The sequence below is a fragment of the Drosophila ficusphila genome, unplaced genomic scaffold (assembly GCF_018152265.1).
Source record: "Drosophila ficusphila isolate 14025-0441.05 unplaced genomic scaffold, ASM1815226v1 contig_414, whole genome shotgun sequence".
NCBI classification, from domain to species: domain Eukaryota; kingdom Metazoa; phylum Arthropoda; class Insecta; order Diptera; family Drosophilidae; genus Drosophila; species Drosophila ficusphila.
Genome location: NW_025064328.1, coordinates 8926124 through 8940675, shown reverse-complemented (window position 1 = coordinate 8940675; position 14552 = coordinate 8926124). Strand labels below are relative to the sequence as shown.

General features: G+C 46.6%; 2 protein-coding genes across 5 annotated transcripts; one reads left to right on the top strand and one right to left on the bottom strand.

The window, feature by feature from the left end:
- The first annotated feature begins 1608 nt into the window (after nt 1-1608).
- Nucleotides 1609-12698, top strand: LOC108090462 (serine-enriched protein). 4 transcript variants are annotated; one of them, XM_043208038.1, is made up of 10 exons: nt 1636-1667; nt 2368-2573; nt 3749-3928; nt 4587-4745; nt 5115-5153; nt 6061-6178; nt 6235-6566; nt 6738-6878; nt 7110-7160; nt 7335-12698. In XM_043208038.1, the coding sequence occupies exons 3-10, from the start codon at nt 3758-3760 to the stop codon at nt 10293-10295; spliced, it is 3972 nt and encodes a 1323-aa protein (XP_043063973.1). In that variant the 5' UTR covers nt 1636-1667; nt 2368-2573; nt 3749-3757; the 3' UTR covers nt 10296-12698. The 4 variants fall into 4 exon arrangements, with proteins under 4 accessions (XP_017044646.1, XP_043063973.1, XP_043063971.1 ...); XM_017189157.2 differs by having other exon boundaries at nt 1609-1661; nt 2419-2573; nt 7110-7382; XM_043208036.1 differs by lacking the exons at nt 1636-1667; nt 5115-5153 and having other exon boundaries at nt 7110-7382.
- LOC108090461 (alpha-amylase-related protein) lies at nt 12633-14261 on the bottom strand. Its single transcript, XM_017189154.2, is given in 3 exon segments — nt 12633-13484; nt 13487-13526; nt 13602-14261. Coding segments are annotated over 3 exon segments (1485 nt in total). The 3' UTR covers nt 12633-12699.
- Nucleotides 14262-14552: the final 291 nt, after the last annotated feature.

Below are 14552 nucleotides of genomic sequence, written 5' to 3'. Positions count from 1 at the left end.
CGCGGCTGAAGCTGCCCTCGCTGGAGCAGAACGGAAGTTGGGAAGCTCCGCGGATCACAGTGGGACAAAAAGGATGATAATTGTTGCTACACCTCTTGTATCCTAATTATTGGAAAGATGATATTTTAATAATATTTATACATCGATATTTATTAAAACTAGTTTAATCATTTAAAAAAACAGTTTAACTTATTTCTAACTAGATTTTAAGTATGCGCTATACAAAAGTCACTTAAACGAAAACAATCAATTTAATACAATCAATTATGTAATTTGAAAATGCATTAAGAATAAAATAAAAACCTAAAACTGTTGGTAAGTTTAAAATTGTTTCCTTCAATTGCCCTTTAAGCAGTCTGTCCGTCGGTCCGTCGGTCAGTCTGTCCGTCTGTCTGTTTCTATGTAAACTAGTCTCTCAGTTTTAAAGTTAGTTAGTTATTGCACGCAGTATATAAGTCGGAACGGGACGGATCTGGCGACTATATCGGATAGCTCCCATACAAGAGAAAAAAATTATAAATTCTTACGCCGTTGTTTTTGATCAGATCGACTTTATTTCTTTCAGATGGTTTTCTAACTACTATTCAATTTCGGATTAAATTTTATCAAAATCGAATAACTCTAACATATAGCTCCCATACAAGAGAATGAAATTAAAAATTCTTACGCCGTTGTTTTTGATCATAGTTTCGATGTTGTTTAGCCCTTATTTATTTTGATCGACCTAATTGAAGACTTCAAGGGTATATAATCTTCGGCTTGCCGAAGCTAGCTTACTTTATTGTTTTTTATCATAATACAATAATTAAAAATCTTCCGTTTTAAATATCTATTATTTAAATTATTATTAAAAAATAATATTTAAAATACGTTCTAAAGATATTACATCGTTGTTCTCTCTTTACAGTTTTAAAGTAGTCTTACATTTTTGTAAAATGTTAAATTAGAGCACATAAATAATAGGACTCCATACCTAAAACTTTGCAAGATAATATATAAAAGAATATAAAATAAAATCTTGTCCCTCAAAAGCAAGATTAGAAATAATTTTCTTGACCAGACATTAGCTTTAAAAGTATTTATTTACGTAACTACATTTAAAAGTAATTAGGCGTTTTCAAATATTTACAAAACAGTTAAATATGCCAACTAAACAACAGGAGTCCACTTGAGAATCCCACATTCCTCGTGATTGCCTGGTGGTCGGTGGTTTTTTCGAGTGTCTCGAGGGTTGCCACCGCTAGCCGAAAACCGAAACCCTGGTCGGCGGTCCGGTGGCGAAGGGCGCCTGCGGAGCGCATGTCAAGTGGACCGATTGCCCAACTGTCAACTGTCAGTGGGTAACTGTCAGTTCCTTAGACTCGGGCTTTGTTTATGTTTGCCGGCGCCTGCGCATCCGCGAGATAAACACGCGATGATGCAAACAAGTGGCTGTGGGCCACGTTGTGCTGGTTGTGCTGGCCAGGATGAGGTGGCTTGGGTGGCGACTGAGGACAGGGACAGCAGCGGATCGATTGGCGGGGGACATGCGCAGGAACCGCGAAGTGGCCGAGGACTCCTCCTCAGATGTAGACACCAATATCTCGGCCAGAACGCTCCTGTGCCTCGTGCGAAACGGTTCATTTGCTCGTCCAGCTAACGCTTCTGCTTCTTGTGTGGATGTGAGTGTGCGTGTTGGCCCAATGCCTGAGTAGAGAAAAAATCAAATTATCGGCCATTAGCTGCAGCACAACGCTCTGTTTTTTGCGAATAGAAATTTTGGAATTTCCAGACAGCCAATTTTCGCCTTTTAACGCGCGTTTGTTGAGTGGAAGGACGAGTGATTGTGTTCAGTGTCGCTTCTGTTGCCTTGGTTGCCTCACGAATACATAAGCGCATACCACACACAAGCACACACATACACAGCAGCAGCACACACACACACACACGGCCATCCTTGGAGAAAAGTGAAAGTGAGACGCCCCAGCGACCCGGAAATCGGACAGCTCGGTATTTTTCGCATTTGGCGCACAACTTGCTTCGAAAAAGTTAGTGAAAAACCCCAAGATGCAAGAATTTTAACAATTTTCCACACGTTAACCGAAATCCAATCAAATTTTATCCAGTCAGTCCCCCTACCTCGACTTTCTCTTTTTCTCTCTCTGATTTATGCGTGGCACATACAACATTTTCGTCTTCCTTTTGTTCCTTTTTTTTTTTTTTTGGCACACACTTATACACAGCACAATTTTGGTATCCAACAGACCCGCGCCCAACCCCTTTTTAACCTTCAATTTCTGGCATGCTGTAAATTTGTCTGAAAACACCTGAATTTTCCTTCAATTTTGTCTACACTCCTTGTAAATATTTTTTAATTGTCTTGGCAAGCGATTTTTCGTATACCGTTTTTCCTACTTTGCTCACTTTTTGGAACTGCAGTCGCAATGATTTAATATTAAGCTAGCAAACGGATCTCAACCATCCGTACAAAAAAGTAAAATAAAAAAAAACGAAAGCTTGATGTGTAAAATAAAAAATATGTAAAAGAAAAATCTGAGGGAGAGGGTCCAGAAACCGAATTCACACTGCAACAGGTAAGTGCAAAATGGGTGAGTGATGCGAGTAGAACTCTTCTAGCCATTTTATTTGATCGATATTTGATAATGAGCATACACAGGTAAATTAAACTTTTCCCCGGGAAAACTTTTCCAATTTCCAATGCATGCTCTTCGCCGTGTAACGTAAACTTGTCCCAAAGTATGCAGCAATTTTCCGCATTGTCCAGAACCATTCCCACCCACCCATCGCCCCCCGCCCGCCCACTTTTACCGCCCACTGGCAAGGCTGCAGCCACGCCCACTTGCTGATCTTTGTTGTTGTTGTTATTTTGTGCGTAGCTGATTGTGACAGGACCTTGTCTGCCGCCATTTGAGGTTGGCGTTTTACCTTTTGCCATTTCCCCGCTTTTATGGTAATTGTAATTTAGTTGTCTTTTAGCGAGGTTCAAGGACGGGAGCGGAGGCTGTGCGGTTTTCAAGGGGTTTTTGTGGTCTTTGAGGGGCTTTCACAGGCTTTGCTTTGGCTTCACGGGGAGGGAGAGGGTGAGGAGTGGGAGGCGGAGGGGAAAAATATTGACATGGAGCTGGGGGTCGAGCAGGCGCAGACGCCTCGCCAAAGGGGCTGTCTGTTGGGTGAGGCTGAAAGTTGAAGTGAATTACAATTTAATTACCAGCAGGTCTCAACGGATCAATGCCGGATTTTATGCCAGCGCCCAAGATAATAAAGAAATTATTTTTAGAAATTTCAATTAAAAAGTTGCCTTGGATTGGTCTCTTGTTGCAGGACAAAATTTTGTAAGGACACGGTGGCTCAGCATGGTTAAAGGACTTAAACTCTTTTGAGGAATTAAGTGGTTGAATTTAAAAATCAGAGAATTTAAAATTTTATTTTTTGTTTAACATTTTATTATACGAGTACCTTTAAATTTAAACCAGAATCTTTGGCTTCTAAAGAGAAATACATAATTGGTCTCACATGAGACAAATAAGGAAGGATTAACAATTTTAGAATTAATGTTCCTAAGAAACATTGAACCTGTAGAAAAGTGAAGTTAAAAATAATTTATAGAATAAGAAATATTTAAGCATGACATCAAAATCTTTCTCCTATTTTTTGATTAATTTATAAAAAGTTGAAAAGGTCGGTTTATAAACCATTGGTAGACAATTTCGATCAGATTATTGTTATTAATGACTTGGAATGATTGCAGTAAACCCAGATGCCCGAGGCATTGATTCTACCCGGCATGGCTGACGCAGAGCCGGACCTCTCGACGTTCGAGAACAAGACGGGATTGGCGGAGGACATGAAGTTCCTGGCCTCCATGCCCGAGCTCTGTGACGTAACCTTCCTGGTGGGCGACACCCGCGAACCCGTCTGCGCCGTCAAGGTTTGTCCTTTTGTGCTTTGTAACCGCCCTTTTTTTATTGTGTACCTTCCGGTCTGCGACTGGTCCTCTGCGGACCTGCGGGCTTTGAAATCAGGTCACTGCGTAATCGCCACTCTGGTCCTCTAAATAATTGACCCCGTTGAATTACGTAGGACGCGTCTCCCTTTGAATAATCCCGGCGCTTGCTTTGCACTTTAGCCTTTACACTGGTAATAAAAAAGGGGGGCACAGTAGAGCTTAAAAGCATATCAAAGTAATGGTTCCGAAATTGTATAGCTAGCTGCTTAAAGCAATTTTACGTATTGAAGTCAAGTTGTTTTTAAATTTGAATTTTTTCATGAACATTAACTAAGTGCTTTGGTTGCTCCTTGGGAATCGTGTTTACATATTTCTTATTTTTTCATATTTGGCAGAGATATCTATAGCTAAATTTGATAAAATAAAAACCAAGTTCTTTAAAAAATGTTCTTGGCGAATAGCGACATAAATTTTTTTTACATTTTTAGCTTTTTTTGCATTGAAATAAAGTAAATATTTCATACAAACAATGAAAATTAATTTAATTTATATTCAAATTGTGACTTTCTCTTAAAGCAGTATCGTATACCTACTAAAATCTTATTTGGTGATATTTGAATGGATGTTTTTTGCTGTACAGGCTGTGCTGGCATCCCGCTCGCGGGTGTTTGCCAAGATGCTCTACGCTGCCCCCTCGCCACAGAGGAAGAGGGAAACGTCGACGAAGGAGAACAAGCTGCGCCTGTTCCTAAAGCGCTCCTCGGAGCCCCTGCTCAATCTGCAGAATGCGGCACAACAGGTTCGTATTCGCATATATAGTGTTCCGTTCTATATTCATCCATAATCGATTACCCAGCGGGGGGATTACGTATGTACGTATGCGATGTGTGTGAGTGCCGGTGTGATTTTGCATTTTGCCATGTGGGTCTGCATCATTGGGGCTATTTTCGTATCCACCTTTTCAGTTCAGTTCAGTTCAGTTCGGTTTCCACCCTTCCGCATTGTTTTTCCTCCTTTTCTGTGTGTGTAAATACGTCGAGAGCCAGCAAAAGCCATTTAACTGATATCAATGTTCTCGTGCCTTCTCTGTTGTGACAACTTCCATTCCTCATCGTACTCGTACTCGTACTCGTACTCGTTATCCCGCAACCCATATCCGTAATCATAGAGAACCGGTTTCACCCAACAATTAGCTCCGATACCCGAGGTAACCAAGCATCAAATAATGCCTCTGTGCGTGTATGTATGTGTGTAACTGTAGCTGTGTAGCTGTAACTGTGTTTGTGTGGGTGTCGTAATTGATGGAAGTCCTTTGATGTCCTTGCAGACAGCAGGGTATTAACACCAACGCGTTTGTGAAAAATATTACAAGGAACATTGTTGAACATGTGGAGTACCTACTCTATATTTAGTTTCTGCTAGTTATTTATTTTCTTATTATTTATTAAATTATTGTTTTAGCTTTATGCAAGTTATATAATATATAATATTATTTATTGTATATTGTATTATCTTATGCTTTATTTTTATTTGCATTTTAGAGCAAATTATCTTTGATGAATTATTTTATTCAAACATCTGCAAGGATATGTAGCACTTCGGTTCTTCGAAGCTGAAACTATTCCAAAATTCTTCCTTAGTAATTGGCTAAATGTAGATGTGTAAGATTAGTGTGCACATACCCAGTGTTTTACCTTTAACGTTAAAATGAGTTAGTCAAGAATGGTTGGTGTGGTTAAGTTACTTGTTAATCTGAATGAGTCCCGACTACTTAACTTAATTCGAATGCCTAGCCCCTCTTAAAAATACTTTCCATTGAAAACTAACCCTTCTGTTTGCTTTGTTCTCTAACTGGGAACTAAAACTAGTTGCCTTCAAACTTTCTGGAAGTCATCTTCCTACATGTTACTACGTTACTAACCATCTTTAAATTTCCCTAGAAAAGTAAACAACTTGAATGAACTGATTTCGGGTTGCCTGAACCCCACAATTGGAATGCCTATCAAAAATTATACCTTATGCACCTGCTTCTGTTGTTAATGTTTAGTTAGCTGATTTTAGTTGATATTATAGCATTCTTCATTCTTTATCAATACTGACTTTTGTGAATTTAGCCCTCAGGTCAGCAGCATCAGACCCTGATTATTGAGGAGTTTGAGCCGGATGTGTTCCGCCAATTGATTGAATATATTCACACGGGTTGTGTGACTTTGCAGCCTCGAACTCTTCTAGGTATATGTTTAATACAAAAATTATAGATATATAGTGATAAGGTATTTTTATTTAAGGTGTCATGAATGCCGCTGATTATTATGGCCTCGAGGAACTGCGCCGAGCCTGTGCAGGATTTGTGCAGTGCTGCATCAATGTGGATACTGTGTGCGCCTTGTTGGCCTCTGCCGAGCGTTATATTCAGTACAAGTGCACCAAGACCTTGGTGCAAAAGGTCCTGGAGTTCGTGGACGAGCATGGAACTGAGGTCCTGAACCTGGGCAGCTTTACCCTGCTGCCACAGCACGTGGTCCGCTTGATTTTGGCCAGGGAGGAGCTGCGCGCCGATGAGTTCACCAAGTTTCAGGCGGCACTGATGTGGAGCAAAAAGTATTACGACAACAACCCGGTAAGATATCTTTCGCCAAATTTTATAAGTTTTCACACGTAACAAATGCAGCATAACGTTGAAAAGAAATATTCATATAAGTCCATTCGGTTTTTAATTAAATGATCCGCGTGTTACCTAATTACCTAATTAAGAATCACATTTATAGTAACCTTATTTCTGACCCCACAGAACATCGACATCAAGGAGATCCTGGGCACCTTCTGCGAGTACATCCAGTTCCACAAGATTCCGGCCAACGTGCTGATGCGGGAGATCCATCCACTCAACCTCGTCCCGTATGCGATCATCATGAATGCGTTGGCTTACCAGGTGGGTTGCACTGTGCTTCTCGATTGCTTTGCGCTGCTTCCTTGGTGTTTTAACTCAGTCACTCACGCCTTCATCTGTCCATCTATCTGTCCGCCTATCTCTCTCTCTCTCTCTCTTTCTCTCTCAAACGATCCATCCACCACTACGACCACTGCCACCACCGCCACCACCACCGCCATTCCGTCCATCCATCCCTGTTGTCCCCTTTATGTCTGATTCTACAAATTGCAGGCAGACCCAGAAAGCATCGACCCCGGAAAGCTGTCTCCCAACTCTAGCCGAGTGAGGCGGGCCCGCCAGAACCAGGGTCGCTCGATGTCGGTGCAGAGCTCGCTGGATCCCTATGGATCGAACACCACACTCAGTTCGAGCGGCAGCAGCGATCCGACGAGCGGTCCGCACCACAGCAACTAACATAAGTTGAACGGCCCCTCCTCCTCCTCGTCGTCCCAGCAGCCGCACCACCGCCACCGCCACCACCACCAGTCGCTCCCCAAGATCCGCAAGGCCAAGTCGCAGTCCTTCCGCACACGGAGGAGTCCCTCGGAGCGAAGGAGTCCCAACAATGCTCCTAACCTCTCGCTGAATACCGCTTTGACCTCCGGAAATGGCGAGAAGAAGCGCAGTCCGCTGACGCCGAAGAGTCCGGTGATGCCGGTGCCGGAGTCCAAGAGTCCCGGTAGCACCACCTCTTTGTCCCGCCAGGGAACTCTGCGTGCCTCGAATCGCCGCAAGAACAGCGGACAGCTATCCATTTCGCTGGGCAACCAGGGAAGGCGATCTCCCGTGGGTCTCAGCGATCGCAGTCCGCAGGGAAGAAGGAGTCCGCTCTTCCCGAGCAGCGGACTGAGGTCACCCAACGATCCGATGACTAGTCCCACCGTGAGAAGTCCCACTGGGGAACCCCGAAGGAGTAGTCCCACCTTCAGTGTGCACACGCAGGAGCGGAGATCCCCGCTGGGTGCAGTGGCTCCCACGGACTTTGGCTGCCAGTTCGGAGTGCCGGGCACCCATCGCAGGAGTCCCACCACCACGGTCCACGTCCAGGACATGGCCACCGAGCCGGAAGAAGCGGGATTCGTTGGCATGAAGCGTCCTTCGATCAGTCTCTTCACCCCGATTTACTTCGCCAGCGAGAAGCGTTCGCCGATGGGTCCGATTCCCCCGATCACCGTCTCCAATCCCGCCGAGACCTACAAGAGTGCGGAGCGGGAAAGGGAGGCGGCGGAGGCGGCTGCCCGGGAGCGGGAGAAGGAGAAGGAAAAGGAGGCCGCGCAGCCGCAGGAGAAGAAGAGCGTGATGCGCGAGATCCTGGCGTTCGTGAGGAAGCCCTCCAAGCACCTGAGCAGCCGGACGAACCGCTTCGCGAACGCCTTCACCCGAGCGGAGTCGGGCTCCTCCGGCGGTCCGCTCATTCGGCAGAGCACCTTCTCGGCCAGCCCGGCGGCCTCTTCCACGGCAGCGAAGAGTGCCGTCCAGAAGCAGATGTCCGAGGTGGGATTCGAGCCGAAGATATCCCAGAAGTTCACCCACTACGCCAAGATGTCCCTGCGCTTGAGGAGATCAACGAAGCGCGATGAGGAGGAAAAGGAGAAGGAGAAGCAGAAGCACGGATCAGCGGCGGGTTCCAAGAGGCCAAGTGCCGATCTCAGCCACGGCAACACGGAGCAACAGGTAGGTGGATCCGATGAGCTGCCCTTCGAGCTGGCCAACGTGCACTTCGAGAAGGTAGGTGAGTCCTATATCAAGCATGAGCGGCTCCGCGAGTTGCAAGAACCCGACGCCGACGCCGACAAGGACGAGGATGAGGATGCGGATGCCGGAAAGGAAACCGAACAGGAGGTGGAGCAAACCGATGCAGCCATGGCGCAGTTCGTGGAGGAGGTCACCAACTCCCTGAAGGTGGTTGCCCTCAATGGAGAGGGCGGTGGCTCTGCGGCAGTTCACCACTTCACGCGGCGATCGGAGAGCAGGGAACCCATCGAACCGCGGATCAGCGAGGAGCGCGAGTCGGACTCCAACGATCTGATGATTCCCGACGAGATGCGCGCCGAGCTGGTAGAGATTTTGAAGGCCTACGCCCCAGAACCAGTTTATGTGAATCTGCAGGCACTGCGGCGCGAGGTTGAAGACGCGGACCTGGCCACCGCCCAAGCTGAAGCTCAAGCTCAAGCCGAAGGTGAAGGTGGATCCTCATCCGGTTTGGCGGCTTTGGCGGCGGTTGAGCCCGCGAAGAAGCCGCTGCAGTGTCCTACCATCGAGTTTGAGCCGCCGTCGCGACGCTCCTCCTTTGATCCGCCGCGGTCGCCGTTCCTCGAGCAGCTGCGCAGTCCCGGGGTGGACACGGAGACGGACCTGATCAACCTGCAGCGGTTGGACTCCGGCGGCGACAGCTTCGAGCTGGTGGAGAGCAAGTGGAGCAAGTCGAGTCGCGGCGAGTCGAGCTTCGACTGTCCCTACTCCTCCAGGGACACCAGCTTCGATGTGTCCATTTCGCGGTACCAGTCCACCAGCTACGAGGATCAGACCTCCAGCTTCGAGATCGTGGACACAGATGAGAAGGGTCAGGGTCAGAATCGCCGCACTGTCGATCTGCGCAAGAGCTCCATCGAGCTGGTGGACGCGGAGACATTCCAGCGGTCGGGTTCCTCCTGCGGCGGACGCAAGTCCTCGCTGGAGACCCACTTCGATTACACGCCCACCGAAACGGGCGGGCGATCGCCCAGTCTGCCGTTTCCGGCGATGAGCAAGAAGCAGCGCACGGAGAACTTCCGCCAGCTGCACGTCTCCCAGTTCAGTGCCTTCTCCCGGGCACGCAGTCCGCTCTCCCAGCAGACCTCCTCCAACTACAGCTCCCGCGACAGCTACGACTCGAGTGGTTCCTACCCCCATGGCTATGGCTATCCGCCGGAACCGCAGCGCAGTCCGTATGGCGATCCCAGTCGGAAGCACTTCCCGCTGACGGTGCGCCAAAAGGGCGAGGAGGAGCGCGAGGTTAGAACCTTCCTGTGCACCGACCAGCGATGCGCCTCCATCTTCGAGCCGCGTCCCAGCTCCGTGCTCACCCAGCAGCTGTCCACCGGTTCCATGTCCACGCCGTCGGGCTACACGAACGGTACGCCCAGGGTGCCGGGTGCCCATGCTGCTGGAGGTCCTTGCGCCGCTCCGCTGAGCCACCCCGGTGGAGCGCTCTCCTCCTGCGGATTCTCCAGCGGCAGCGAGTTCGAGCCACCGTCGCCGCGACGGGCGGCCAGTGCCTCGCCGAAGCACACCTTCACGTTCCGCATCGTGATGAAGAAGGTGGACAGCTCGCCGGAGGCCTTGTGCCCCGAGAGGCACCGCTCGAGGATCATCGATCGGTACAGGAGGCGCGACAGTCGCCGGAAGCGCATCCATGATGCGGGCAAGAGCTTCTAGGGCGATTCAAACGGGGCAACCAGTGATGGGAAGATAGGAAACTAGATAGGAAACCATAACCCATTAAACTATTAAGCAGGATAGCTTACAAGTGAACTGCTCTTGAATCAAAATAGTTCTTACACATCGATCACAAAAAGTGAATCGAATTAATGGCAGACTTTGCAAACCTTAATTTAGCAATAACTGCCTTTTGTGTCTCTACTTGGGATATCACATTTTTCAGGAAAAAAGAAATACTATATATTAAATAATTATCCAAGAGCAAAATGTATAAAATAATAAGCTTGCAAATATTCGAGATTCTTAACTGAAATAAAAAAGCCTTTTCACCTCTTAAGAAACAATTCGACACTCAACTTATAGTACACATTAATCAGTAAAAAAAAAACTGAAATGCATAAATTATTGCCAATGAATTTAACTATTTCCATTTCAAGTACCTGTAATAAAACATTTTTGTAATTACTTCAAAAGCGTTAACTTGGAAAATCAAAATCATATTTGTTATAGCTAGAACACAAGTGTTTACTTCCCATTGCTGGTACCAATTAAGGCGAACCTCACAGAACATAGGAAACCATCTCTTGATATCTCCACGATACGCATATATTTTTGACAATCTCAGTGTTGAATCTATATAGGACCTCCCGTAAACGTTATCTCATAGGGTTAAGAACACACCGAACAACTCACTGGCGTTCGGTGATCAAACTTTATAAAATGGTTCTGGTTTTTAGGCCGTTTCAAAAGCTCTACAAAAGCGCGAACTTCGGCCCACCGAAGTCAGTCGAGCCAGGCCCCCTGACTTATCGAGGGTCTGGCACTTATGATCTCTGCTGATTTGTCAGGCAACCTCATTATATCCTTGGCTTCAAACCGAGCGATTGCCTGGGCAGCTAACCGTATATTATATTAAGTGTACATTCTAAATAATTAACAAACTTATGCGCAACAATAATTCCTCCCACGATTTACCTGACTACTATTAAAAAACAACAATAGATCAAAAGTTTATATGTATACATGTGCATAAGAGTTCACACTTCGATGTTGTAATTAATGTGAAGTAACTTGAAAATCAGAAGGAGATAATATTCTAAGTATTTGTGCATTTTTACGTGGTTCCTGTTACATAGCTATAGTATATGCGTGATCGGACGCGAGTATTACAAATTTTTGATGGCATCAAATAATCAATATACATTATACGATTCTAAAGAACCTAAGTAATATTATATTCTAAATGTAACCGAACTGCGCTGCTATTGCAAAGGTCAGAAAACCGTTTTTCTAGATAACTCCTAAGACTAAGATCAGAGCAAAATTATGCGCACAAGTGTGTGCGTGTGTTTGTAAATTAAAGCTGGATTTGGGGCCGTACTTAAATCTTAAAATTATAGGAAAGCATCAACTTTTGTGCCGCGCAAAAAAGTGAGACGTGGAAAAAATTGTATTACCAAATTAATATTTAATGTTAAACTTTGAGCAACATTTTTGGACTCTGTGTTTGTTGGTTAAAAGAAAACCCCTTGAGTAACCCCTTACTTTAAGCGGAGAATCTATGGAAGAATCATAATTTACAAAGTATACACATTGTATTACGTACATATTCTAAAAATAGTTGGCTTTTTAGCAAATAACTCGTAAGAAGAAAGATATCAGCATTTTACAGGTAATTACGCATCATGAGCATTTAATTCCAACTAAACGGTAGCTAATCGTAACGATAACCACACATCAATTGCCACCAGCCGACAGCTCGGATCTGGACCGGGCTTACCTTGCCCATCGATCCAGAACTACACTCGTAACTTATCGGAATGCCAGTAGAAACGTTGCTATTTTGATTTGTAGTTGCTTGTTTTGAAACTAACCAACCAAAAAACCAATCAACCAACAAACAGTCGCTGACCAAATCGCTTGACCAGTTACGTATTTTCGATCGATTTTCCGTTGCGCCTCTGAATGCTTGTGAGAGGTGGTCGCCAATGGAGACTGTAGCGATTTGAATCCGAATTACGGACAGAGCACCCAACTACAATTTCACAATGCCAACTTCTTCTATTTGCAGAGCGGGTTTACAGTGTGCCAGCTGGATCGGATGTGGATTTAGCCCAGTTTACCCCGACATATACCTTATTATGTACTCCCCCTTTGTCCGGGTTTTTATTCAGAGGATGTCGTTGTCGTGGCATTTGTTAGTCTAAGTCCAGTTCCAGTTCAAATCAAATCGAATCGAATCGAATCGCGTTATATGTCCTACTTTGCATTTGTATTGTTATTGTTACCGCTCACATACATACTCGAGAAGCTAGAGCTAAATACCTCCATACATTATGTGCGTTCGTTTTTATTGTAATTTGAGACAAAAATAAAGCCCAGATTTCTGTGTTACCTTAACCTAGACTTTGGCATCCACATGCAGAGCCAGCACGCCGTCGAAGTCCTCGGATCCGATGTGGATATATCCGTATCCCTGCTCATTAACTGTCACCGATTTTCCGGTGCAGGATCCGTTGATCAGGCTGCCCGAAATCACATCGCAGTAAACTCCGGCGGGCAGGCAGGTGTTCAACTCCTGCGAGAGGTCGTACAGGTTGTTGTTGATGGCCAGGAATCCCTTGTTGCCGCGGCAAAAGGAGATCTGGTTGTCGCCATTGTCCCACCAATTGGAAATCTCGGTGTCACGAACGGCGTTCTTGAATCCCACCATGGCGTAGATTTGCCGCCAGCGGTGCTCGCAAATCCATCCATTCACACAGGCTCCCTCCTCATCGAACTCAGGCGAGATAATCCTCTCCTGCGCATCCTGTGGTGGCGGAGAGTCATGGTCATCGAAGGCGAAGGAGCTCATCACTCGACTGATGCCATAGGGGTAAGCCAAGTGGAAGGCGGTTGCCATCTTGTACTGTTTGGGGGACTTGTAGTTCAGCACGGATCCACCATCCCTCTGGTTGTCGTGGTTGTCCACGAAGGTCAATGCCTGTCCTGAGGGCAGGAATCCCCAACCGGTGCCCCAACTCTGCAGCCACTTCAGGGCGTTGTTGCCACGGAAGGCGTTGCCGATCTCCTGGGAGAATCGGAACTCGGTCACGGCACCCAGATCTTTGTATTCGTCACGGGAAACGGTTTCGTGGCCATGATCGATGACCTCCTGGAAGATGAAGGGACGGGAGTTGTGGGGAAGCCGTGCTCGATGTTCAGGTTGCTCAAACTTCCGTAAATATACTGATGGGAAAAAAGAATTAGGTTAGTAAGTTACCAATGCGTTAATGCCCGACACTGGGCGCCACAACAACTCACCTCCAGATCCTCCGAAGCCATGTGCTTGGCGGCATCCACCCGGAATCCAGCAACACCCAGTTCGATGAGATGGTCCAGGAACTCGATCAGCTTGCTCCTCACCCAGTCACTGCTCTGGTCGAGATCCTTGAGGCCAACCAATTCACACTGTTGCACTTGGAAGCGATCATTCCAGTCGGTGATCTCGCAGGTGGGATGGAAGTCCTGGGCGGTGTAGGGAACTCCTGGGAAGGACTTCTTGCTGGGTTCCGCCTCTGTGCCGGCGGTGCCAATGGCAACGCCATCGAAATCTCCGGACATGTGGTTCAGCAGCACATCCACGTAAATGCGAATACCCACTTCATTGCAGCGACGCACCATGTCAGCGAACTCCTGCTCATTTCCCGATCGAGTTGTGAGTTTGTAGGAGATGGGCTGATACCTTTCCCACCAAGGACGTCCCGCAGAAATTATATTCTCGTTCACGGGACTGACTTGCACTCCGGCGAATCCACGGGGTCCCAGGAACCTCTCGCACTCCTCGGCGATGTCCGTCCACTTCCATTCGAACAAGTGGACGATGGTGTTGCGATTGCCCCACCATTGCGGATTGTGCTGGGCCAGCGAAAGGCTGGAAAGGCCCGCCACGCAAAGTGTTAATGCCAAAGCGAACTTGAACATGACCGTAAACTGTAAGTGTGCTTCAAAGCAATTTCCCCTTTTATACCCCACGGACAATCTTATCGCGGATTTGCTCCGCTTGGGTCCAATTTACGACTAGCAGATGGTCGCCCCACGATTGGGGGCAGATTTACAATGGCCATCGGCTGACCTATGGCAATATGCGATAGTGCGGCAGATATTTACCAGTCGCGCGCACAGTGGCTTTCCCAGAAGATCAGGAGACACAACAATGAGATGGGAAAACACTTGAGATACCCCCGCTGGCCTTAAATTTGTTTCAAATAAATT

Coding starts and splice junctions, on each gene's coding strand:
- LOC108090462 (XM_043208038.1), top strand. CDS start 3,758: ATGCCCGAGGCATTGATTCTACCCGGCATGGCTGACGCAGAGCCGGAC. Junction 3,929..4,586: donor AACCCGTCTGCGCCGTCAAG/GTTTGTCCTTTT, acceptor TTTGCTGTACAG/GCTGTGCTGGCATCCCGCTC. Junction 5,154..6,060: donor AATTAGCTCCGATACCCGAG/GTAACCAAGCAT, acceptor TTGTGAATTTAG/CCCTCAGGTCAGCAGCATCA.